General features: G+C 42.9%; 1 protein-coding gene and 1 non-coding gene across 7 annotated transcripts in view; one reads left to right on the forward strand and one right to left on the reverse strand.

Annotated features, from left to right (window-relative positions):
* Positions 1–24,225, forward strand: part of klhl13 (kelch-like family member 13) — a 99,501-nt gene extending 75,276 nt beyond the window's left edge. For 4 of the 6 annotated variants that reach the window (XM_017683168.2, XM_037533533.1, XM_037533535.1 and 1 more), the window contains 4 exons: positions 956–1,152; positions 2,458–3,253; positions 14,196–14,309; positions 21,079–21,572. In XM_017683168.2, coding sequence (XP_017538657.1) covers positions 956–1,152; positions 2,458–3,253; positions 14,196–14,309; positions 21,079–21,572 — 1,601 coding nt within the window. Of the gene's footprint in view, positions 1–955; positions 1,153–2,457; positions 3,254–14,195; positions 14,310–21,078 lie in introns of all 6 variants that reach the window. The other 2 variants (XM_037533532.1, XM_037533531.1) reach the window with 1 other exon arrangement.
* trnaa-cgc lies at positions 7,105–7,176 on the reverse strand. The gene has a single exon. It is a non-coding gene; the product is annotated as a tRNA-Ala (tRNA).
* Positions 24,226–24,527: the final 302 nt, after the last annotated feature.

Here is a 24,527-nt window from a genome sequence, read left to right on the forward strand (position 1 = left end):
CTCCAACTCCAGCCACCTCATAGTTTAGATCAATTATATCAGCAGCACACTTGATTACATAATGAAGCATTGTTTAGCCAATCCAGGTACTAGATGATAACCACCAGTAGTACTGGGCTTCTTCGAGGAGAGGACTGGGGGGGGCCTAGTCAGCTGTAGTGTTAACTCACTAGCTCATCTGAAGAGGCAGCCTCCATTACTCAACCGGCCAACTTGCTTTGGCTATTTGTGGAAACCGTGTTTGAACGTAAACTGCAAAGTTTTTGTGCTACTGAATTTTTTTAAACCTGCTAACGCCACCACGTCACCTCAGTTATAGCCTATAAATATAAGGTGGCCTATGTAGTTAGTCCAGTGACGATAAAATTTTGGTTGTACTGACTGTGCCGAAACTTTAAAGTTTTCGGGAAAAGCCAGGTTTGTTAACTTGGGCTGATATTATGTGGTAAATGAAAGTAAGTAAGCTACATTACTACAGTCGTGTTTTGCTTTAGGCTTCATTTTATTCCATTCAGTAAAGGCTAAAGCTTCGTTTATGTAACCAGCAGTAGTGTTTGAAGTTTTTGTGGATCATGTCTGTGATTTTACGATTTTACAATTAATTACACGCCAATAATGGTCTGTTATTGCTCAGAAGAATTTGCTACGTTATGTATCCTTAGTAGCCACCAGTTAGCACGTCTTCTTTCACAGGACTAATTGGTAGCTAGTGGATTTTATTAATTACTAGCAACATCAGCACTGTTGTCTGACCTGTACCTTTCAGTTTATTCGTTTAAGATGAGTTTAAATGTCCAGATAACCTTGTCAGTCCTTGGTAGTCAGAGCTGCTTCTCTGTCCACTCTTTCTTTCTTATTATTTTCTCTCAACTCTTCAATTCCCTCCATTCTTCGCCTTTGATACTTATCCTCATCTTCTGTTTTTGTACTTCTCTCTCATTTCTTTCTCTCTCAGGTGGGATGAAAGAGCAGGATCTCATGTGTATAAAGCTGCACGGGGTGAACAGGATCGGCCTGAAGAAGATTATAGACTTTATCTACACCGCCAAACTCTCGCTCAACATGGAGAACCTGCAGGACACGCTGGAGGCGGCCAGCTTTCTGCAAATCCTTCCCGTGCTCGACTTCTGCAAAGTGTTCCTCATCTCCGGGGTAGGAGATTACCATCATACACCCCACACATTCACAGATTATCACCTCTCACACACTGGCCTTCTTCACAGTTTGAACATGTGAAGGGAACAGGTGTTGTAATTTGGGCTCTTTTCCCTGTAGTTTGTTCCTTTGGCTCCGACACACCTCACTAAACTCACTGCAGTTTGAATCACACTGTTAATTACTTAGAGCAGTGCTTTTTAATCCAGACCTTGGGGACCACCAGCCAGTGTACTTTGTTGTTTGTTGTGGCTCCTGAGACACCTGAGCAGGTAATCGGCCCTCTGCAGTCCCTGATTACCCGGCTGAGCTGTGTTCGGAGCTGGAACAGAATAAAAATATGGACTTGATGTGGGGGTCCGCAAGGATTGGGTTGAAAATCTTTGTGTAAATGCTGGTCTAGGGTCTGATATAAGGCTAATTAAACAGGTAAAGAAGTCACAGTCTTTACAGAGAGATCAGAAGGCCTGTTCACTGAACTAGAACTTTCTGGAACAATCTCGTAATAGCATCAGTGACTTTAGCTGATGGAGTTGACCTGTTCATACAGCAGGTTCTTTTGTGGCGATTGTTGCGAGCTTTACAGAACGTTAGCACACAGATTAGTTTTTGTCAAATTGCCCACGTTTCAAGTAGGTTATTCATTTCAAATGTTGTTTATTTTGCATGCAACTGAAGGGTCACAATGTCAGAATAGAGCTTTCATGAATCAGTGAAATATCTATTGTACCTGTACCACCTTCTGCTGTAAGTGAAGTGAGCCTAAGGCAGGGGTCCAGGCAGCTAATAAAATCAGACAAAATAAAAAATAAAGGCTTTGAGCTTTTCACACTCTTGTGCTGTCATTTATTCAACATGCACTCCGGTGTGTGATTTTGAGCTTTGAGTTTATTTTATTTAAACTGAATTTTGTCAGTAGATTCGTTTGAAGTGATTCAACATTTAACGTTTCCTTTTGACTAGTGCCATGAACTCTGAACAAATGAGACACATCAGGAACTTGGAACAGGAAAAAAACACAGCGCTCTTAACGCTCCGTGTTCAACAACTTTTCTTTGACAAGCCGTGTTGTTCCTTCACTACTCAGACTAGAAATAGTAAATAAAATTAAAAATGTATGAAAGTATTTGGAAATTATTTGCCTTCTCGCTTGATGTCTAGCCCTGTATCTACTATCTTTTGTGATCATTTTTAACATGTTCTTAGCTAAAAAATCAGAGTTGATCGTTGTTTGGGGCCGGGGGAGGGGGGGGGGTCTGCTTAGCCTCATCCTACATGCTCACCTTTATCATCATCTCCCAGGTGTCTCTGGAGAACTGTGTGGAGGTGGGCCGTATTGCCAATGCCTACAACCTCACAGAGGTGGACAAATACGTCAACAACTTCATCCTGAAGAACTTCCCCTCATTGCTGGGCACGGGCGAGTTTGTCAAGCTGCCCTTCGAGCGCCTGGCTTTCGTCCTGTCCTCCAACAGCCTAAAGCACTGCAGCGAGCTGGACCTGTTCAAAGCTGCCTGCCGCTGGCTGCGCTACGAGGATGGCCGCATGGACTACGCCGCTAAGCTAATGCGCAACATCCGCTTTCCGTTAATGAGCCCAGCAGACCTCATCAACCATGTACAGACAGTGGACTTCATGCGTACAGACAACACTTGCGTCAATCTCCTACTGGAAGCTAGCAACTACCAGATGATGCCGTACATGCAGCCGGTCATGCAGTCGGAACGAACTGCGATCCGCTCGGACAGTTCGCACCTGGTAACACTAGGGGGCGTCCTGAGGCAACAGCTGGTCGTTAGCAAGGAATTACGACTTTTTGATGAAAAAGCGCACGAGTGGAAGGCACTGGCGCCCATGGACGCTCCCCGGTATCAGCACGGCATCGCAGTCATTGGCAACTTCCTATACGTGGTTGGCGGGCAGAGCAACTACGACACTAAGGGCAAGACAGCCGTGGACACGGTGTTCCGTTACGACCCACGCTATAACAAGTGGATGCAGGTGGCATGTCTGAACGAGAAGAGAACATTCTTTCACCTGAGCGCGCTCAAAGGGTACCTGTACGCTGTGGGAGGGAGGAACGCGGCAGGAGAGCTGGGTGAGTCAGCTGGGGGGGTTTGGCTCGATCCCTGATGTCGAGCGCTTCGTTGGTTCACAGTTCAAGCATCGCTGCTTCACTCCTGAATGTAGATTCTTTTTTGCCCAAATCTGATCTTTCTGCCTTGAAGCTTCACATTCGGATGCATGAGGCTCTGTTCACACTGCAGATAAAAGTGGCCCAAAACTGTTCTTTTTGTTTTGTTTTTTGTGTGACTGTGTGAACGTCAAACACACCGAATCTGAATTATGGTTTTGGCCACTTTTATATGTGGGACTGTAAGAGTAAAGGACTTGTATCGTTTGGCTAAACAGAGAGATAGAGCTGGAAAGGATGTACAGCAGGTTAGGCTGATAAAGGATAGAGAGGGAAATGTACTAGTGAGTGAACAGACAGTGTTGAGTAGATGGAAGGAGTACTTTGAAGAACTAATGAATGAGGAAAACGAGAGAGAGAGGAGGACAACGGGGGGAGGGATAGTGGATCAGGAAGTGCAGAGAATTAGTAAGGTGGAAGTGAGGGCAGCTTTAAAAAGGATGAAGAATGGAAAGGCAGTTGGTCCAGATGACATACCTGTGGAGGTATGGAGATGTTTAGGAGAGAAGGCAGTGGACTTTTTAACCAGGTTGTTTAATGATGAGTGGATGCCTGATGAGTGGAGAAGCAGTGTACTGGTCCCCATTTTTAAGAACAAGGGTGATGTGCAGAGCTGCAGTAACTACAGAGGTATAAAGTTGATGAGCCACACCATGAAGGTATGGGAAAGAGTTTTTGAAGCAAGGCTAAGGCGAGAGGTTCAGATCAGTGAGCAGCAGTTTGGTTTCATGCCCAGAAAGAGAACCACAGATGCAGTTTTTGTGTTGAGAGTGTTGGTCGAGAAGTACAGAGAAGGTCAGAAGGAGCTACATTGTGTCTTTGTGGATCTAGAGAAGGCATATGATAGGGTGCCAAGAGAGGAACTGTGGTACTGTATGAGGAAGTCAGGTGTAGCTGAAAAGTATGTTAGGGTGGTGCAGGACATGTATGAGGATAGTGAGACAGTGGTGAGGTGTGCAGTTGGAGTGACAAATGGTTTCAAGGTGAAGGTAGGGTTACATCAGGGATCAGCTTTGAGCCCCTTCTTGTTTACGGTGGTGATGGACAGGTTGACAGATGAGGCAGGAGGCTCCATGGACCATGATGTTTGCAGATGACATTGTAATCTATGGTGAGAGTAGAGAGCAGGTGGAAGAGAATCTGGAGAGGTGGAGGTTTGCACTGGAGAGGAGAGGAATGAAGGTCAGTAGAGACAAGACGGAATACATGTGTGGCAGGTGGAAAGGTGAAGATGCAAGGAGTAGAGGTCGAAAGGTGGATGACTTCAAATATCTTTGGGGGTCAACCATCCAGAGCAATGGACAGTGTAGAAAAGAGGTGAAGAAGAGGGTGCAGGCAGGATGGAGTGGGTGGAGACGGATGTCAGGGCTGATGTGTGACAGAAGGATAGCAGCAAGAGTGAAAGGGAAGGTTTACAAGACAGCAGTGCGTCCTGCTATGATGTGTGGTTTGGAGACTGTGGCTCTGTCTAAAAGACAGGAGGTGGCGGAGATGAAGATGCTGAGATTTTCGTTGGGAGTGACAAGGATGGACAAGATTAGAAATGAGCAGATCAGAGCGACAGTGAAGATGGAGCAGTTGGAGATAAAGCCAGAGAGGCCAGGCTAAGATGGTTTGGACATGTGTTGAGGAGGAATAGTGGATATATTGGTCAACGGATGTTGGAGATGGAGCTGCCGGGTAGAAGGAGAAGAGGTAGACCTCAGAGAAGGTTTATGGATGTAGTGAAGGTGGACATGGAGATGGTTGGTGTGAAAGTAGAGGAGGCAGTGGATAGGGCAAGATGGAGGCAGATGATCCGCTGTGGCGACCCCTAAAGGGAGCAGCCGAAAGAAGAAGATATGTGGGACTGTAATCTGATGTGCGGCAATGTGACCTCAAAAGTCGGTCTCAACAGTCATGTCTGAATTCATTCATCAGTCCAGATTGGTCTTAATTTAATTTAGAATGGGAAAAAAGCTTTTATTGCAAAGTCATTAAAATGGCCATTACTATAGACACACTTACTGTCTTTCGTTTTGCAGGACGAGCGAGACGAGCATGAGCAGTATAAACTTTTTATATATTGTAATTTATATAAGTATTTGCTTTGATGACAGATAGGAATGTTCGTTTTGTGTGTGTGTGTGTGTGCGTGCATATATATATATATATATATATATGAGGACATGGTGAACTTGTCATATTAATTATAGTTAAATTAGCCCTGCAATTTTTGTAGCACTAATGCTATATAAATGCACTTAATGTGGGCTGGATAACTCCTTCAGGTAGGCAGATGTTTTGTTTACTGTAAGCCAGTCTTCATTAAAAACCTTACGTTTTACTTTGTTTTCCAAATTGTCTAAAGTAAAATGCAGTTGGATTATGATTGTAGGTGTTGTGGAAGGATGTATTTTACATATGGTGACACAAGGGGGCGTCACGTATAGGCATCCCCTGTTTGCTATAGACTCGCCGTGTCAAACTGGGGACCTTCCAGCCTAAAGTGCTGCGGAGATGAACGTTTACCCTCATCTAACGCTTTGAATTCAGTTTGTGAAGGCCTTGCTAATTAGCTTGAGATTGGTGTGGTGTAGGGTGACACCTGTCCCTTCTGCGCTGTAGGCTGGGGTTCAGTCCCTCACCTGGACAAGCACCCTGCACTACCAGTAAGAGTCCTTGGGCGAGACTGCTAACACTGCCTTCGCCTACCTGTGTAAAAAAAAAAAAAAAAAAAAAAAAAAGATCAAATCGTAAGTCAGTCTGGAAAAGAGCCTTTGCTAAACACCGTAACTGTGAATGTAAATCAGGTAGATAACTGAAATCTGTGGTGTTTGGCCCACGAGGACTGGATCCTGACACATAGTATAGACTGTCTAAACATCGTGGCCAAGCTTTACCGTCACTGTTTGGATTCAAGTCCAAAGCTTTGAGTTTGACTGTTTTGACAGAAAAAGAAAGTGAGCTTAATTTCTCCATTTGATCAGCTTCCACGATTATTTAGCTCTTTTCTGTAGACTTCGTTGAGCGTGGTCTGGTGGTCTGGATGCTAAGTCTGCTGTTTGTCTTACTGTTTTGACATTGTGTAAAAGAAGTTTTAATCTGTTGATCTTCAGGAAGAGTTCAGCTGTGTTTGTTGGGTAAACGTGGCAAGTGGGCTGAAGTTCTTCTACGCATTTGGCTCAGATCGAGTGCGATCTTTCCAGACTGTCAGACATAATTCACATTAAAAAGATAAAATGAACAACCAAACAACAACGGTCAGATTTGGGCATTAAATCGGATTTGGGTCAGTTATCTGAATGTAGCCCAGGTGACCCATATTAGACAGAAGTGTAAACAGCCCACAGGGGCATGTTTTATGTTGTTATCTCTATAATGCTGCTGACGCTGGTTGATGTCCACAGTTGAGTTTTCCCCAGTCTGTATTATGTTTAAGGAGAAAGTCCTGTTTGGGCAATTTTAGTCCTCCTTTAGCCTTAAGATGAAGATTAAGTGACCCTTATTAATCCCACAAGGGGGAAATTTCACCTCTGCATTTAACCCATCCATGCAGTGAAACACCACATACACTCTAGTCAGCACACTTGCACGGAGCGGTGGGCAGCCCAATCCACAACGTCCAGGGAGCAGTTGGGGGTTAGGTGTCTTGCTCAAGGACACCTCAGTCATGTGCTGTTGGCTCTGGGGATCGAACCGGCAACCTTCCAGTCACGAGGCTGGTTCCGTGACCTCCAGCCCACGACTGCCCTTAAACCATAAGCGTGCCTCGTTGGAGATGCTGGGGATTGAACCCAGGACCTCAAACATGCGAAGCATGCGCTCTACCACTGAGCTACATCCCCTTCTCAGCCTTGTTTATGTGGTTCTAGATTGAATAGTTACCTGGTTTGTGGCCATGCAAGCTCAGTCAGAATTAGAGATGAAAGGATATGAAGATTTAGCTTCATTATAGAGACGAAAGTCATCACGATTGTCAGAGTTATCATGACGTAGTTGAAATGTGATGAAAATGTTCAAAAAATACTGAAACACAGACCGAAATCATTTCACCAACTTCTATATTGAAATCCATAAAGAAATTGAGCAGCACTGTCCACTAAAGATTAAAACGGTAATATAGCCAATACCTTATGTAAACACATGAACACAAAGGTGGCGCCATGCGGCCACGAGAGGTTCAGACACTTTGCACATGAAAGCATTTAAATGCTTTACTGTTTGTTAATTCAGTAAAGACTCACTTTAATATTTAGATTTATGGCATTTGGCTGACGCTCTTATCCAGAGCGACTTACAACTTGATCATTTTACACTGGAGGGCCAGGGTGGTGTTAGGAGTCTTGCCCAAGGACTCTTATTGGTATAGTGTAGGGCGCTTGCCCTGGTGGGGGATTGAGCCCCTACAGTGTAGAAGGTAGAGGTGTTAACCACTATGACTAATATGCATACTAATATACAACTAATATGACTGCTTTCCCTCGATAAACTGAGTTCGGAATGTCCTAATTATTCTGTTGTCCCCTAATAATTCATCACAACGTTCTGATGAGGGAGTTTAGACTGTGAATCTGTCCTACCTGCAGTTTTAATACAAGGCTGAAATTGACTTCTTGCTCACCAGCTTCATGTTTGAATTTTCCAGTTTTACCTTAAATGGTGAAGCAGTTGCACTCTGGCGTTTGAGGCGTTATAATTACTGGTGCACCATCTAAGGTGGAGCAGGATCATTCAAATAAGAAGCTGGTTTCAGCTTTGTAGTTTTGATGCTGATGGACCTTTTTGATTACGGTGATTTAAGTAGAATGTCCTGCCAAGAGTTCTATGTGCAAAGCTACCTATAAATATGCGCTACAGCAGGACTTTCTGGCAAAATAGCACAATTCATTGGAACACATTCCCTGTAGACAGGGTGATCTGCTATTACTTTTCCCTCTGCACTCTTACAAAAACCAAAATATGGTCACATTTCAGACTCGGTGGTCTTAGAATGCTGAAGAAATGCCACTGTCATTGGCTTCTGCCATGTTTACACTGTCACAACAGACCTACGTTGCATGTTGCGGCTGCATCTGGAAGACGGGCTAATTTTGGTTGATGCTGGACAGAATTTAACATGAGTTTTTCAAAGTGGTACAAATAATACAAACCGTCTGTAATGCGGTTTATGACGAAAGCAGTAGCCACTCCAGGGCAAGTCAGAACAGTCAGATTGGAATGTATGGATTTTGTTTTTCACCAGCATGCAGGCACATGTTACCACCGTTTTGCCGCTGTGCCGCAGCAGGGACACATTTGAAGCGTCAGCCTCTTAATGCTGCAGAAGCAGCTGACTTTGTTTCACAGCTGCCTCGAAGTTCCAGATATTAGCTCAGAAACAGTCTCCCGGGATTATTTGAACATCAGAGACAATTTGCTTTACCTGAGCATATATTAAGTGAGGATTAACGTTGGATTTGTTACAGCGTTCATGGTACTGTCGGGTTCTGGAGACTTCCATTTTTTCCCCCAAAACTTTCTGTTTAATTTAACTGAAGATGTGAACAAAATTATTCAATATATATATATAATATAAAATTTACACACACACTCACCTGCCTCTTTATTAGGTACACCTTGCTAGTGAAGGTTTGGACCTCTTTTTGCCATCAGAACTGCTTTAATTCTTCGTAGCTTACTTTCAACAAGCTGTTGGAAACATTCCTCAGAGATTTTGGTTGGTTATTTGAGTTCCTGTTGCCTTTCCATCATCTGGAACCAGTCTGCCCATTCTCCTCTGACCTCTCACATCAACAAGGCATTTTCATCCACACAACTGACCGCTCACTGGATATTTCCAACACAAGTCCCTTAAATCCCCTTTCTTCCCTGTTCTGATGCTCGGCCTGCACTTCAGCAAGTTGTCTTATATATATCACAGTGCCTGAAACATAGTTTTTAAAACATTTTGGCCTAAAACCCATTTTTGTACCATTCATTCACCAAAGAATTTTTTTCTCACAGATTTTTCACTATTTAACCATCGACATTACGTCAGTACTCAGACACGTGCCGGCTCGCTGGTGGTTTTGAACAGTAAACAAAATGTCTGTATTTGCATTTAATACGGATATTAACGTTGTGTGAAAAACCTTGGTGGAGGGGCTGGAATGCGTGTCCATATGATCATGTTTAAGACGAACTGATTCTAGATCAGCAGTCTGAAGCACCCGCAGTGAAGTAATGGCGCTAAGAGCTACTGACAGCTGTTGGGGAGCAGTTAGCTAACTGGTCTCAGTAGCTCATAGAATTATGAGCAGTATTAGCATATTTAGGTCATGCAGCCCTTGGAGAAATGATTTTGTCATAATTGATGGTGAATGAAGTCATATTGTATAAAATCAAAGCAGGGCTGTCAGGTGTGGCAGAACAGGTGCGAGTTACAGGTGGAGCGTGCCGGAGAGAATATATCCGTCACGCAGATCCGGGAAGAGCTCCGGCTGCAGGAAAAATCACACAGATGCCACATAAAATTACATAAATCCGCTGATAAATGATGGATGTGACTGTTGTAGGGCTGTAACGCGGAATCAGTTGATGGTGTTGATAATACTCAACAAATAACAAATTAGATTTGATCACACGTACTTACAACCAACCATCACTAACTGGAGAAAATGCAGGTGGACGACTGCAGTGAAAAAACTCACAGTTATGGAAATTCTCTCTCTCTCTCTCTCTCTCTCTCTCTCTCTCTCTCTCTCTCTCTCTCTCTCTCTCTCTCTCTCTCTCTCTCTCTCTCTCTCTCTCTCTCTCTGTCGCTCTCTCTCCCTCCCTCTCTCTCTCTCTCCCTCTCGCTCGCTCTCCTTCTCGCTCTCTCTCTCCCTCTCGCTCGCTCTCTCTCTCCCTCTCGCTCGCTCTCGCTCGCTCTCTCTCCCGCTTTCTCTCTCCCTCTTGCTCTCTCTCTCTCCCTCTCGCTCTCTCTCCCTCTTGCTCTCTCTCCCGCTCGCTCGCTCGCTCTCACTCTCGCTCGCTCGCTCTCACTCTCTCTCTCGCTCTCTCTCTCTCTCTCGTTCTCTCTCTTGCTCTCTCTCTGTCTCTCTCCCTCTGTCCCTCCTCCTGCTTGACTGCCCATGTTTTCATAGTCTTGGTTGCCATGGTGACAGGAGTCATGCCGGTCAGGCGGCTTTTATTGCCTTAAATTAAATTACTTGTTGTTTTCCTCTTTTTGCCCTTTTTTATTTTATTTTTGCTCTCTGCAGAAAACAAAACAGGAGTACAAACAGCAGGACGTCAGAGGACGATCCGCCTCGTCATCCAGCGCAATGCGAGCGTCACATGACCCTGAAAAACAAAAGATGGCTCACGTGTGAGGTCATCGTTAGGGGACGGACTCCCAGAGGAAATTTAGTGAAGCGTTAGGACAGGAATAGGTTCCCATGACAATAGTCTATTCTGAATGAGGTCAGACGCCGCTGACAGACTCCCGAGAGAACCAGAGCCCATTAAATGGTCCTTATGGACAAGTTCATATGAGGATCTTTATTTTATTTATTTATTTATCTTTTGGACTCGTGAAGGTCGTCGTGGACACATTTTTAGAAGGAAAATAAGCTAATGGTTAGATGCGGATGTAAAAATGCACTCAGGTGCAGTGGAAAATATTAGAATAGTCATAGTTTCTTTAGCTTTACTGAAGTATTAGTGAAATAAATACATTCTAAAGAAAAAGACCGTTCACTTGTTCCAGTTTATTTTGACCTTCAAAGTAGGCTTTTCAAAACTCAAACACCAGATTTTTCTCTCTTTCTCTTGTAAATCAAATTCATGTGGAATTTTTTTTCTTTTTTGTGTGTGTGGGGGGGGGTTGTTGTTCCCCAAGGACTCCAGTCAGGTTCATTTGTAAAATGTAACTGTCCATTGCTATGATAATTCATCTTTCTGTGAGTACCACTAAGTCACTGACAAAGGAAAACCTGAGTAAATGATTGTGTTCTGCACGTATGAGATTTGACTTGAGAAACTGGACAAAGTTTTTCTTATTCAAATTTTCTGTTCTGCCTGAAATTAAATTCTTTTTTTTTAATTTTATGTATATAGATTTGCTTTAAAAGTTTTGATTTTAAGTTGTAGCTTTTAAACTTATTTTAAATCTAAGTCTAAAATAATATCTAATTTAAAATCTATTATAGATTTCAAATTATAGATATTAGATTTGTTTAAAATGATGGATTCACTTTAGATGTTGGAAACGTTTCACAAAGTGAAGGGGGATCGTTGCAGAGTAATAAGCCGTCGTTAACCTGCCAAATAAGTTTGCATGAGCATCTAAAATTTGTTTGTTTTGTTTGTCATACCGTCCATTAATAGTACAATTTTGACAAATTATTCATACTTTCATGTTTCTCTGTATTTCTCCACTTCATCAATATTCAATGCGGTATGCAAAATAGGCTATTTTCACATGTCCCCTGTGAAGGCTTGGTGTGTTGTTTTTATCTGTAGTCCATTTATTTCCTCTAGTCAGAGGTCAGATTTACACCTCTAATCATCAGGGTGCAGAGGCTCCGCTTCCTTCTTAACAGAACCAGAGGCATGTCGTATTTTTAGCTGTGAAGTCATCATTATCGGACGGCACGCTGGAGACATTGCTTTGGTGAGAGGCTGAGGTCATCCTTAAGGGACAGTGGGACTGTATTTAAAGAGCAGTAGTCTTAACTGAGCTTAACTCGGGCCTCGTGAGAGAGACGCTGGTCTTAGAAATTAAGTCTTCATCTCCGCTGCCAAGTCCAGTCTTTAAGAGCAGCTCCTGAGGCTTCACTATTAAATGGCCCAGGAGAGAATAAACAGCATGAGAATGATCTAAATAACGTTTTAATGCGTTTAACGTCCAGTGTGTCAAATTAATCTGAACACTCATGAGCACATTTGAATGGATCTCTGTGAACAGCTTAGATATTCAGGCTGACCGATTTAGTTCTCACTAGTGAATCATGTGTAGTCCACAAGTGAACCCTGAAGTGACCGTCAAATCATTATTATCTGCAAATGCACCTTTGTGGTCCATAAGCAAATCATTATAGCTCACAAGTGAATCATTTAAAGCACAAATGAATCGTTAGGCCCGCAAACGAATCGTTCTAGTCTGCAGGAGATTTGGTGTAATTTGCAACTGAATCATTGGTCCACAAGATAATCGTCCACAGGCAAGTTGTTGCTATGTCACAGTAATGAGCTCCACCCACTCGCTGCACAGCTGGCAGCTGGTTCTCCAGCTCCACACAGACCAACTGACTGGGAATTTAGTGCCTTTGAGTCTCATCTTCAGAGTCTGACAGTCAGCTGTCGGTCAAATGTGATCTGTTTGTGCGCAAAGTAAGAAGTAAAAACGTTCAAATGGCTTGAGCGTCTCCTACAGCTGTCAAGGTCGTTGCTTAGCAACAGTGTCTCAGTGGAGCGATGGTGTGTGTTAAAAACCTGTGATGTTATGGTGAAATATCAGCACAGTTGGAACGCTTCAGCTTGGGTGGCCGGAACTAACTGTATAATCTTCAATCACTCTCCAGCAAAATAGTTCTGAAAAAAGAGAATGAATTATTTTACTATTTTACTGATGTCTAAGCTCTGATGGTGTATCGCAGAACTGGGACACAGTTTGAGGCGAGTGTGATTGACATGCGGTTTGCACTGTTTGGGGTATTAGCTTCCATTACTCTTTAGCTACGTTAGCCTTGTCGCTAGTACAGCTAGTAGCTCCAGTACAAAGTACCAAACACGTCTTGGCTGATCGACTACATTTGTAGTGAGATAAATTATATATATATATATTATTATATAATATAATTTATCTATCTATCTATCTATCTATCTATCTATCTATCTATCTATAATAAATAGTGATTTTCTGGATGTCAGTGTGTTTGTTTAACCATTTCCAAGCCTCTCCTCTAGGAGAGTTAAAAAGTTAAAAAGCAGCTCCTGGTTTGACCAATCAGTGCTTCAGTAAATTGTGCTCATGATATAATTGATGATATTAAGTCTCTGTGGCGGCTGTGAAGGTGTCAAGGAAAAATATGGACCCAAGAAATTCTTGTTACTTTTTATTGTTTTTATGTTTATTTGAATTATGAATACGACTTTATTCTAATGTATATTGTGATAAACTCACTGCTGAGGTCAATCGTTTAAAAATTTGCTTAGATGCCTAAAACTTTTGCACAGTAAATTGTGTGTGTGTGTGTGTGTGTGTGTGTGTGTATGTATATGTAATTTTTATATATATATAAAATCTTTTTTTTAAGCTAAATTACTGCTTTAGCACATGGAAACATTAGTAGTGGATCTGTATCTGACCAGTAGCTGAAGGTATCCCAGGCTCTACAGGACGCATGCTGTGTGTGTGAAAGAGAGATGAAATATTGGCTCTCTCCTACTTCATCCCTGTGGTCATCCCTTCTTGATTGCCCTCCTCCTCTCATGCGCAGATGGAGTGATTCTTGTCGTTTATTCCTGCTCCTCTATCTCTCTGGTTTGATCTACTGGCAGCCCTTGATTGAAACGACGGTTCTTTTCTTTTCTTCTTAGCTCTTCTTTAGTGTTCTCACTTGACCTGCTTTTATCTAATGCTCGTTCTTTTATTCTCTCACTTCTTTTTTTCTTGTTCCTTATTTCACTGCTACTTTTCTTTTTTTTCCTCCCTACTTTGCCTTTCTTTCTTTTTCTTGCCTGCTGTCTTTCTTTTTCATCTATCGCTCTCTCTCTCGCTCTGACAGTGTAGTGTAAATAAATGTGTTATAAAGAGCTTCTTGCTGTAGCGCACGTGCCAAGATGGGAACTTACGATGCCAATTCGGTTCTCTCTCTCTTTCTTCTCTCTTATTCCACAGCAACGGTGGAGTGCTATAACCCCAGGACAAACGAGTGGACGTACGTGGCGAAGATGAATGAACCACACTACGGTCATGCTGGAACAGTCTATGGAGGCTACATGTACATCTCTGGTATGTTTTCTGTCCATCACCACCAATTCACCACCCACCATGTAGCTGCTGTCGGAGCGAAACCTTGTATCTCCAAAATGAGAACTTTACAGGAGAAGGAAAGAAACAACTCTAATTTTAATGCGAGTCAATGGAACCAGACTTTTTTCCAGGTAATGTTGGATCATTCCTTTTGGTCCATTCGTCATGAAATTTACACACAATGTGTAGGAAGACGAGTTCTTTCAAACGATGTAAACAAAAATAGACAAAAATGTGAAATATGAGGTTTTGATCCAACAGCAGCGGTATGGCTGGTACTGCGCTGACTGACCATGCACCTGTGGTTGGCTGTGGCATCACCAGGGTTCAAACTCACCATTTCCCAACATTAAGGCCAACACTTACTGTTGCACTACTGAGGAGCGCAGAGTTTAGTCATTTTCAGAAGATCTTGGCCTGAAGTCATATGAAGCAGAGGCTTCTCCTCGTTCTGTTCATCTGTCAAAAAGGCTGTTAAGTACGTCACTTATCTGTCAGGGGGAAATAAAGTGGGGAGGGGGGCATATTTAACATGAGAAATACAGAAGCCGCAACAACTCGATAGCAATTTTCTTTAGTATTTGCCCTTTTCACTCTACCTTTATTACAGCTTCCATTCTTTTCAGGAGACTTGCTTTCCATTTCCTTTTCTCAGTGAGGGCTTCTTGACAGCTACTCATCCTCTCAGACCCGCAGAGTTGAGTTTTCTTTTACGGTGGCTGGACTGTTTGAATTTTTTCAGATCTGAAGTAAGAGTGGAGCCTGATTTTCTCCTCTCTCTCCAAGATAAAAGCTTTAAGTACTGCTTATCTGAGGGAGGCAGGTCTGGTCTACCAGGTCTTGCACAAATGTTAGGGGTCCCATTTTCTGCATATCTTTTAATCATGTTTTCATGAACTCTAGTTCTGGAAACTCGTGTTTGTCGCTTATTTTCCTTTGACTTTCTCCTTCCTTATGGGAGTAGGATTATCATCTCATCTCCTCAGAAATACCTGCTGGAAAATGAGTAACCTGTTCATAATGAAGCAAATAAATGAGGAGTGGTGTCCGTGTGTTTATCGGTGCACCCCTCATTGCTGGCCACTCATCACTTAGCATTACTTTGATTGGACTTTTCCTTTAGCTCTGAAGTTAGTGAAACTCAGGATCTTCACACTCTTTCTGGAACTGCCTGTCTTTCCCCTGTGAGATACGAAGAGAGAGAGTGTGCGAATGCTTTATTTAGGCTGGTGGTTCAGTTCTCATAGTTTACGTGTGTGTGATACACACAGGAAGAGAGTGAGAAATGTGTTAAATCTCGCACTCCTTTCACACACACGCCCATAACACCTGGAGCTGAGAGGTACAACAGCACAGACATTGGGAGATATTTCAGGTTCACAAGCAGTTCTTCTGCGTTCGCTGTCTAAAGCTACAACAGCTGTACAGCAAGATGATGATGTTCACTGTACTTCGCAAACACACACACAGGTGTTGGTGTTGCTATACTTGTGAGGACTTTCTTGGACTTCTGTGTTATTGTAGCCAAGTCATACAGCAGTTAAACCTAATTATATATTATTTAAATTTAGATTTTTTCCTTGTGACGTTGGCTTGTGGTATTGTCATCGACTTGCACACAGAACGCTGTTCAGACAAGAGATAATAGGCATGCTTTGTTTTTCGTCTGGTTTGGTAGTCCTTGGTACAGTTTGGTAGTTTTTGCAAAAAGGTTAATGAACTGCACGTTTACAAGTCAAGGTTTATTTATATAGCGCTTCTTACAATAGGCATTGTTGCAAAGCAACTTTACAGAAAAATTCAGGCCAGCTAATGGCGACGGTGAGCAAGAGGAAGAAACCTTGAGAGGAGCAAAGACTCAGAAGGTTCCTCTCAAGGTTTACAATCCTTAAATCGCTTGTTTCTGTATTAAAACGAATCTAATTGGTTTTAGACTGTTATTATTGTAGCATTTCTTTACTGTCACTTTTAACCTTTTATCATTATTATTATTTTTATTTAATTTATTTTTTTAGACTATTCTGTCCCATATCATTTTGCCTTGTATTTGTTTTGTTTGATGTCCACTTACGAGATCTGTGTGGATTTATATACATAGAAGTTGCATTTCATTTCTACACAATCATTTCCACACTTTGAGTCTGAGCTGATAAACTCCTAATCGCTTCAGCATGAAAGAGAGGAGCTAAACTGCTCTGGGCAGATATGAGTAAATATGACCTCTCAAAAACACAAATCAAAACAGGCTGTTTTAGAGCGAAGTTTCCATATATGGACTGTGTAGAGTGAAGAGCAAAGCTCTTTGATTTCACAAAGTGAGGAAAATGTAACTTTTTCATGATGTGGCCCAATAACAGTAATAGACTTGGCCTTTTATTGCTTCTTAATAACTTGTTTGTGAGTTCAGACCATGCCTTTAACATGGTGGTGGTAGTATGAGGGAAGACGGATTGAGGAAGGAGGGAGAACTCTGAGAACTTGGGCTGGAGTTCTGGGCAGCTTCTGCTTTTAGCTAGAAGGCCAGATCCCCTCACAGCTGTAGAAGGACTGATGTAGGACTGAGGAACAGGAGGAGATGGGGTGGTGGTGGGGATTGTCACAGGAACAGAAGGAGGGGTTTCAGGCATGTTCCTCCCCTCAAACTTCACTTACAACAGAACTACATTGAAACAAATACGATGAGTTCAGTACCTCAGGTATGTCCTCACTTGACAACATTGTCATGCTGTCCTGTCATCACAAGGAGTCCTCACAAAGTGCTAAAGACAAGTACACCCAGGCACACGGGGTATTAATCCGCTCGCTGTAGGAACATTTCCATCACTTGTTCTGTTTATAGGACTGCAACTCAAATCCTGCATTATGCAGAAGAGGCCTAGTTTCAGCAGCATACACACATACACGTGTACGGCAGGAGGAGGTGGAGAGAGGAGAAGAAGAAAGGTATGGAGCGATATGTGAGAGAAATGGGTTTGTGAGTGGAAGGAAAAGTTGTGTTACATAGATGAGAAAGTTTAGAGAGAGAGAGGAAGAGGAGGGTAAGCGAGTTACAGAGAGAGTGCAGACTGCCAGACTGTGAGTGAACAGTGTGGAGAGTGTGGGAGGGGTGTTAGTGTGACTGGGCGACGGATCAAGTGTTTGATATAGTCACGATTACTTTTTCAGCAGCGTGAACATCATGGTGACCTTAGTGCACCTTTTTCATGCCGCTCAGTTTCCTAAAATCTAATAAATAAAGGCCGATTCTTTAGTCCTGGTTAAAGTTCTGATCAGTGGGAAAAATGAGATTCATGCAGCAGTTAGTTCTGACGGCATAACGTAATAACTATATTACTACTCTGAGCACCTGTTGCTAAGTAACAACACTCTTTTCACTGCAGCTAACCATTGTGAAGACTAAGACAGTGGACACACAGACAGGTTCTATAAGAAGAGAGGGACTCCAATACATTGTAAACCTGCCGTTGCCCCTAAGGGATCTTTTAAGTCAACATTTGTGACTGAACATCCAAACAAACTGGAATTAGGAAGAAATGAACAGAATAAAACTCTGCAAACAAGATGTGCAGTGAAATGCTTTGCAGACTTAACAGATCAAATCAGGTTCATCTGGCAAATATTGGAAAAAACTGAGCTGAACCTGATATTGTGATAGCTTTATGGCGTGTGTGTATGTGTGATATTGTGATTAATATTGTGTTTGTAATTCAATCACAGCAGTTGTTATTATCAATATTATAGGTCTGAATATGTTGTAACAGTAACTGAAAGGCTGAAAGTACTGAGGTATGCAATACTTTGCCAAAGTCTTCTGTTTTGTTAGAAAATGCTGTCTAAAGGTTTTTTTTTCAGGGCTGGGCTTCCCAAGATGATTCTTAAATGGTAGCGTAAGCATTATGGTGAACACTCACTCTACCAGATGCTTTTGGGAAACTGGGCCTTAGCTTGTGTGTGTGTGTGTGTGTGTGTGTGTGTATGTGTGTGTATATGTATATATATATATATAAACAAATTAACAGTACATTGTTATTTGATGTGTGACTGCATTGTTTCCAGTTCAAACCATTTCCAAAGTGCCCCTTTGAAGAAGACCAGTGCTTACAGTTAAGATCTAATGCCTAGTTTATCTAATCAACTTTTCTTTAATTTACATCAGATGATGCAGTTGAATCAACCCATGCAGTGTCTGGAGTACAGCAAGAACTCTCTCTGCTTCATTTGCTGTATTTGTTTGTTATATAATGTTTCTACAGGCAGAACCACAGCACACTTACTGCCGTGATGAATGTTTTTAAACTAGTTTTTGGCTTGGCTGGGCTTATATCTGTATATCTAAGTCTTCGGTCTCTGCACAGTGCTGTATATGATGAATTGCCAAGGCTGAAATCCATATAGTTATATGGAGCATAGAGCAGTGTATAGTTTATCACAGGGGTGAAACGGTGCACCATGGCATTGATATCACAATGCAAAACTGTGAAAATGCGTTGTGGGGAATGAACATTCAAGTAATTGTAGCACTTAATACAGTTGCATTGTTTGAACACTGAAGGTTGCAAATAATTAGCACCTCCCTCCAGCCTCCCAGCCTCCCAGCTCCGCACAACATGATTATGGTCTTCATATTTTTCATGTAAAACGTGTTTAAATGATGAGAATACTGAATTGAGTGCATCAGTTAGTGTTATTGGAAATCTTCTAATCAGACATGATTAGCACTGATGAACTTGAATCAGCACCTTTTAATGCCTTTTAACACTCGTTAATACAGAGTAATGAATAAATGAACGGATCTGTGAGGACGAGTAGATGTTTCGTGCTCACTCTTCCATTCAGACACTGTTTTTATTTAGCTTTTTAGCTGCCTGCTCTCCCCATTCATTCACACCCACACAGACCCAATAACACACTCTCGCACACTCGCTTTAGAGGTGATGTGTACACACACACTTTCTTTCTCTCACACACACACACACACACACATATACACACACTCTCTTTCTTTTTCTCTCTCTCACACACACACACACAAACACTTATTCTCACACTTGTCTTGTGTTTCTCTCCATCACTGGAGTATTTTTAGAACTTGCTGATCTTTCACTTTTGCTATGGTCTCCCTTGCGCGCTCTCTCTCTCTCTCTCTCTCTCTCTCTCTCTCTCTCTCTCTCTCTCTCTCTCTCTCTCTCTCTCTCTCTCTCTCTCTCGCTTTCTTTCTCATTTGCGCTTTAGTTTTCTCCATTGCTTTTTTTTGTCTCCCCCTTTTCTTTTTTGTCTCTCTCCTTCTCTCTCTCTCTCTCTCTCTACTTTTCTTCCTTTCTTTCATTTTTGCCATTTTTGTTCTCTCGCTCTTACCTTTCTTTTTTATCCTTTCCTCTTTCTCCATTTTTCTGTTCCTGTTCTTTTCTGTCCTTTAGTCTATCCCTCTCCCCTTTCTTCTCTTCTTTTCTCTCTCCTTTCCACTCTCTCCTCTTTTCTGTATCTCTCTCTCTCGCTCTTTTCCTCTCTTCCCCGTTTCTCTCCCCCTCTCTCCTTTCTCTGCCCTTTTCTCTCATTTCACCTTTCTTTCTCACTCTCTCTGCTTACCCCCCTCCCCCCAAACCGTCTTATGTTAATATCTCATACCCTTTTCACACACGACTCCCCCTCCATCTTATCCTTTGATCCAGCGGTCACTCGGCCAGCACGAAGCTGAGGGGGGCTTGGGCGGAGGAGGGGGGTGATAGAGAGAAAATAGGAGAGAGAGGGACATAGAGGGGGAAAAAAGACGAGAGAGACAACAGGGAAAGAAGGAGAGATGGAGAGGAACTGGGAGATGGGCTGGGCTTTCTGGCTGATGCTCAAAAGCCTTATGGGATATTTCTGCTCTTTATTTTCAGCCCTCCCTGTAGACATGTCCTGTTTTTTTTTTTTTTTCCCCTCTCTCTTTTCTTATCCGTCGCTTCCCTTACAAGTCTCTCTCTCTCTCTCTCTCTCTCTCTCTCTCTCTCTCTCTCTCTCTCTCTCTCTCTCTCCTTTGACTCAGTATGTATGTATGTATTTGTACATTAATATTCATTATTCTGTGGTGATCTGTATGTTTGTAGCTTCATGGGAGTGAGACGGGGGGCTGGGGGGGCTTGTTGACTGATATTTGTTGTTTTTAATGCTTCACTGCACTACGAGGGCTGTGCATGTGTTCTTTAGTCTATTGTATCTCAGCTCTCCCACTTGTCTACACACACTGGCTACATCTGATAGTATTTAATGCCTTTGGTCTAAAAGTAGGTTTCATGCTAATTTTAGTCTTTAAATTGAGTTCCTGTTCTTCATATTATTACGTTTGTTGATCAACCAGCGCACTGTTCTTTTTATTAGTCTATTCTTTTTTGTGCCATTTTCATTAGTTACAGTTTTCTTGATTATTGGACCAATATAAATGGCCCAAAACCTTATCAAGTTAACGGCGTTTAAAACTTGACTGGGGTTTTTCATTTTGGGTATAAAAGTTTTTGTTCTGACAGCAATGCTACACCGATCAGGCGTAACGTTGACCACCTCCGTGTTTCTACGCTCATTGTCCATTTTATCAGCTCCACTTACTGTATAGCTGCACTTTGTAGTTCTACAGTTACAGACTGTAGTCCATCTGTTCCTCTGCATATTTTCTTACTCCCCTTTTACCCTGTTCTTCAGTGGGCAGGACCCCCATGGGCCCTCACAGAGCAGGTACTAAGGTTTAATCTGAGAATATCCTGCTGTCTTGCAGGTGGCATCACCCACGACACCTTCCAGAAGGAGCTGATGTGCTTCGACCCAGACGCAGACAAGTGGACGCAAAAGGCCGCCATGACGACGGTGCGCGGGCTGCACTGCATGTGCACGGTGGGCGACCGGCTTTACGTGATCGGCGGAAACCACTTCCGGGGTACGAGCGACTACGACGACGTGCTGAGCTGTGAGTACTACAGCCCGGCGCTGGACATGTGGACGCCCATTGCAGCCATGCTGCGCGGCCAGAGCGATGTGGGCGTGGCCGTTTTTGAGAACAAGATCTACGTGGTGGGCGGCTACTCGTGGAACAACCGCTGCATGGTGGAGATCGTGCAGAAGTACGATCCAGACAAGGACGAGTGGCACAAAGTGTTCGACTTGCCAGAGTCTCTGGGCGGGATCCGAGCATGCACACTAACCGTCTTCCCTCCGGACGACCTGTCGCTCGCCGGCTCACCCAGCCGAGAAAGTCCGCTGTCCGCCCCCTGAGGAATGGGTGAGAGAGAGGGGCTGAATCCCAATTGGCTCCCTATTGGACATACAGTGCACTATTTGGGTCTTGAAAGTTGTTGTTTCATGACGTATCTAATGCACTGTAGCCACTATAGCACAAAAGGCTCCCTTTGCTACTGTGTAGGATATAGGGAGCAGTTTAAGATGCAGCCAGTGAGAGAGAAACTGAAACACAGACACTGGAGGAGACTGGTGGACAAATGACTTGTCAGATGGATGGATAAGTTTCTCTTCCTCTATGGGCGCTCTCTCATTCTCTCTCTCTCTCTCACTGGCTGAATCTCAAATAGCTCCCTGCTCTCTATATAGTGCACTAAACTGGTGAAATGGTACACTGTATATCCATACTCTCCAAGCTTGAGAGCCTGCTGAGTTCCAAATGGCTCACTGTTGGACACACAGTGCACTGTTAGAGTCTAGAAGCCAATATTTCTATTTATTGACCTATGTAGTGCACTGTATCCACTTAAGTGCACAAAGGCTCATTATGTCACTGTAGAGTGTAGGGGTCCGTTTGAGACGCAGCCAATTTGAGAGAAATAAAAAACGCTTAATGAGACTGACTGAGAAATCTCTCTTCACTCTGTCTCTCTCTGACTGAATATCTAGTGGCTCACTACTCCCTGTATAGTGCACTACATTATTCAAAATAGTTCACTGTATGTACACACACACACACACACACACACACACACGTTGGTCAGCCCTGCTGGTTAAGAGAGTGTGCTGTCCACCTACTGAGTGAACAAGGGAGTGAGTCAGAGAGAAAGGGGAAAAGATTGAGTTCCAGCCGGCTCTTTTGGACCTATAGTGTCCTATTTGTGTGTAGGTGCCATTATTTCATTGTCTTTGTAGTGCACTATTATTGGGTATGATATAGGGCATAGGGAGCCTTTGAGACACTGAATAAGATTGATGAACAGGCAGAAAGCTTGGATGGATGGAGAGGTTTCATCCATTTCTCTTCCTCTGTGGGCTCTCTTTCTCTCTGGCTGGTCCTCAAATGGCTCACTACCTCCCTGCTCTCTACCTAGGGCACTCTGTCATGAATGTCATGAATTAATGGCAAATAGTTCACTACATGTCCACTTGGGAGCCGTTTGGGTTTCAGCCTCTCTCTCTCTCTCTCTCTCTCTCTCTCTCTCTCTCTCTCTCTCTCTCTCTCTCTCTCTGTCTCTCTCTCTCTCTCTCTCTCTATCTCTCTCTATCTCTCTCTCTCTCTCTCTCTCTCTCTCTCTCTCTCTCTCTCTCTCTCTAAATTATTGCACTACTTGGGTGCTGATGCCATTATTTAATGAACTATATAGTGCACTATATAGGGAATAAGAAGCAGTTTGGGATACAGCCTGAGCAAGTGAATAACAGAGTATAGACACTGAACGAGTGATGGATGGACAGACGGATGGAATTTGATTTGACAGATCGATGACTTGTCGGATGGATGAGTTGGTCCATTTCTGTTCTTCGGCGGTCTCTCTCTCTCTCTCTCTCTCTCTCTCTCTCTCTCTCTCTCTCTCTCTCTCTCTCTCTCTCTCTCTCTCTTTCTCTCTCTATCTCTCTTTCTCTCTCCAGGAAAAAGACAATGTTTGCACTTCCCCTCCCGATTTTGTCTGAGCGGCGTCTGTGGTGAAGCCCCGCCCCTTCCCCCTACTTCCTCTCCTCCTTGCGATCTATGCTGAAGACTCCTCATCCCTCCATCCCTCTCTACCTTCTCTCCTCAATTTTACTGCGACAGGAAAGAAAATCGAAACACCAACCTAATGACATGTTGATGTTACGTATTTGTTTTTTATTATTATTATTATTATTATTATTATTTTGTTTTTGTTTTTAATTCTCTTTAGCAGGAATAACCTTGACTTGAAAAAGGAAAAAAAAACAAACAAAAAAAAAAAAAAAAACTGAGGGACATTGCAATTCAACTTTTCTACCTGATGCCTCCGGAGTTTCAATATGCCGATTAATGTTCTCCTGTCGACGGCCCTGGACAATACACATAAGCACACCTCTCCCCTTCTTCCTCTCTCTCTTTTTCTCTCCTTCTCTTTCTTCTTTTCACTCTTTCTGTACGTGTCCCTTTTAATTTATATTGTACATGATCATGTCTAGCTGTTTCACTCTTTTTCTCTGTCTCTTCCTTTTACCCTCTATCTGCCTCTGGTTTACACCTTTAAAACCTTTCATTCTCTTTCTTTCTCTCTCTCTCTATCTGGCTGAGTCTCAAATGGCTCCCTTCTTCCCTACATAATGCACTACATAGGTCACAAAATAAAGGCTTCAAAACCCATATAGTTCACTACACATGCACTAGGGAGCCATTTGTCTCTCTCTCTCTCTCTCTCTCTCTCTCTCTCTCTCTCTCTCTCTCTCTCTCTCTCTCTATCTATCTCTCTCTCTCTCTCTCTCCCTCTCTCGTGCGTCATTTCCTGTGTGTACACAGGTGGGGGCTAGCTGACTTCAGGAAGAGGAAACAGATTTAAACAGATTTTAAACTCAGGGGCCAACCTGCCCCCCTTCCCTACCATCCCTCCCCCAGAATGACATTTCATTACTTTGTTCCTGCTATTGTTATGAACCGTTAAGAACAATGGTGTTTTCTAAATTTAATAAACCAGGTTTTGAGAAAAGAGTGCTGGCACAGTCACGTTTATTGATTTTAATGACCATTCTCCGTCTCCACTAAGGGTGTCCATGTCTGACCGCAGTGTGGTTACATGAGTGGTCTCAAACTAGCAGGACGTGGCTACATACGGCCGGTCACGTATACGGTTCAAAGCGCTAGTAGCCCGTTAATGAAGTATATATTTCAGGGTTATTCCATTTCGTAGGGGAAGATTTCAACCGGTGCCACTTGTAACTCGAGGCAATTTCACATGTGAAGTTTTTGTGGTTAAATGTTTTCATTTGGCCATAGATGTACTCACAGTTGGG

This window comes from Pygocentrus nattereri, chromosome 23 (genome assembly GCF_015220715.1).
Source record: "Pygocentrus nattereri isolate fPygNat1 chromosome 23, fPygNat1.pri, whole genome shotgun sequence".
Classification (NCBI taxonomy): Eukaryota; Metazoa; Chordata; class Actinopteri; order Characiformes; family Serrasalmidae; genus Pygocentrus; species Pygocentrus nattereri.